Source organism: Sinocyclocheilus anshuiensis, unplaced genomic scaffold, assembly GCF_001515605.1.
Source record: "Sinocyclocheilus anshuiensis isolate Anshui unplaced genomic scaffold, SAMN03320099.WGS_v1.1 scaffold208, whole genome shotgun sequence".
NCBI classification, from domain to species: domain Eukaryota; kingdom Metazoa; phylum Chordata; class Actinopteri; order Cypriniformes; family Cyprinidae; genus Sinocyclocheilus; species Sinocyclocheilus anshuiensis.
This window is the reverse complement of record NW_015557186.1, coordinates 512,347-514,640: the sequence shown is the minus strand read 5'-3', so window position 1 is coordinate 514,640 and position 2,294 is coordinate 512,347. Positions and strand designations below refer to the sequence as shown.

At 32.7% G+C, this 2,294-nt stretch overlaps 1 protein-coding gene across 2 annotated transcripts in view; it reads left to right on the top strand.

Moving 5' to 3' along the window:
- LOC107678782 (cysteine-rich motor neuron 1 protein-like) overlaps nt 1-2,294 on the top strand; it is a 65,379-nt gene that overhangs the window by 33,256 nt on the left and 29,829 nt on the right. For both annotated transcript variants that reach the window (XM_016474174.1, XM_016474175.1), the window contains exon 4: nt 43-222. In XM_016474174.1, the coding sequence (XP_016329660.1) occupies nt 43-222 (180 nt within the window). The remainder of the gene's footprint in view (nt 1-42; nt 223-2,294) is intronic.

Below are 2,294 nucleotides of genomic sequence, written 5' to 3'. Positions count from 1 at the left end.
ATATCAAGACAGTCCAGACTAAAATGCTGTTTTGTTGTGTAGTTTCTCCCAGGTGTGTTCATAACGGTAAGGAGTTCACAGAAGGCGAGGTGTACCGAATGGACCCCTGCTGGTTGTGTCAGTGTCGAGTTGGAGTGTCGTTCTGCTCTAAAGCCGAATGCGCCGAACTGGACTGCGAGAACTTCTACGTTCCTGAAGGGGAATGCTGTCCCGTCTGTATAGGTACTGAACATCTTCAGCAATCATTAGATGCATGCATTTTATTACCAGTTCATCTTAGATCGGTCTGCTCTGCTTGATTGCATTTAAAGATAAACTGTGATGAGTTACACAAAGTGAAAAACCAGCAGAGACCAACAAACACACAAACCTGACGCTCTTCAAACACACGGTTACTGACGGCTTTCTGTTCTCAGAGAGACTCAGATCTGTGTGCTCACAGCTGTGACCTTCTGCTCCTAAGGGTCAAAGGTCAAACTCATACAGTTTCTGTGGGACAAACCGTGTCAACAGATAATATTTGTGTTTTCAGTGAATTCAGTGAGCTTGAATATATTCTGGTTTAGAATTATAACCAGTGAATTTCTATTCATTCTTGCCATGCACAGTGATATTTTATTATTATGTATATACATTATAATATTTATTCGTATTTTTAATGAGCTTTTAGTTCCATATTTTTATTTTAATGTTGTTAAGTTGTGCATTTTTTAAATATTTATATTTTTTTTCTATTTCTACTATTATATTTACATCTATTTAAGTTTTTGAATAAATTTAGTACTTCAACTTTTTTAAGTTTAATACGTTTTTTATTTAACATTTATATATCTGTTTTTACTATTATATTTATATATACTTCAGTTTGAGTAAATTTAGTACTCTATTTTTTTTTAGTTTAAGTTTTTCACCTAGTATTTATATTTTATTGTATTTTAACTTTATTTCAATTAATGAATATGATTTTTAATAGTTTTATTTTAGTTAATATCAACACTGATAATTCAAGCACATTTATACATACATATATATATATATATATATATATAGACATTAATAATGTTACAAAATGTTTCTATTTCAAATAAATGCTGTTCTTTTGATCTTTCTATTCATCTGTGAATCCTTTGAATTAGAAATCAGAAAATCTCTAATTTTACATGCAAGTATAGCCGAAATCACAGCACAGCTATTGTCTTTATCTTATGTGTATTTGATTTTTAATCAGACGATGGCTCGGCTTTTTGTGCAGATTATCATCTTGGAAGAGAGAGCTGGTTCGTGGTCTTAATGGGCCGCGTTTCAGTCACTGTTTCATATTCATTCCGTTGTCTGACAACAGAAACCGTAAAATATATCAATGAAAACAGTTTTATTGAGAATTTAGCTGCATCAAAATACAGTATGTGGGCACAGAGAGGCAAACAAATGTAATAATAAATGTAAATTTTGCATGTTCAGATGAAGTGAGCTGCCCTGTCCTGCAAGTAATGTAAACAGGCTTGTGTAAGTATTGCTCAGTGCAAATAAAGAGAAGTAATGGCAACCTGGTTTTTCTATGTTCTTTTTTCATGCGTCTAATAGACATGAACAAGTTCTTTGAAACATGTCTAGTCTTCATGCTCTATGCAAACTATAGTTTCACTAATAATAAACATACATTTGCATAAAGCATCCATATTTGTTCATGCCCATGTTGATTAGTGTTAAAAACTTGTACGTGTACTGCTTTAGGCTAACCGAGCCTTCTCATTTGCACTTACATGCACTTACATTTTGATTGCTTCTATTGTCCTCATTTGTTAAGTCGCTTTGGATAAAAGCGTCAGCTAAATGACTAAATGTAAATGTAAATGTAATGTGTCTAATAGACATGAACAAGTTATTTGAAAAACATCTATGATCTTTGAAACATGTCTAGTCTTCATGCTCTATGTTGTGTATGGTTTCACTAATAATAAACGTACATTTGCATAAAGCATCCATATTTGTCCATGCCCATGTTGATTAGAGTATTAAAAACTTGAAAAGTATTAATTTAAGATACATTTAGAACAGATAATAATGTGCGATTAAGTTGCGATTAATCACGAGTTAACTCGTGACAATCATGCGATTAATCGCGATTAAATATTTTAGGGTGTACTCACACTAGGAACGGTTGCCTTGAACCGAGCCCGAGCGCGATTAATAACCAGAGCCATTATAAACCTAAATATACGTGATTGAATTAAATTAATTGAAAAGTGTAGTGTAGTAGTTGTAATAGAATACGTTTGCGGTCGTAATGATGA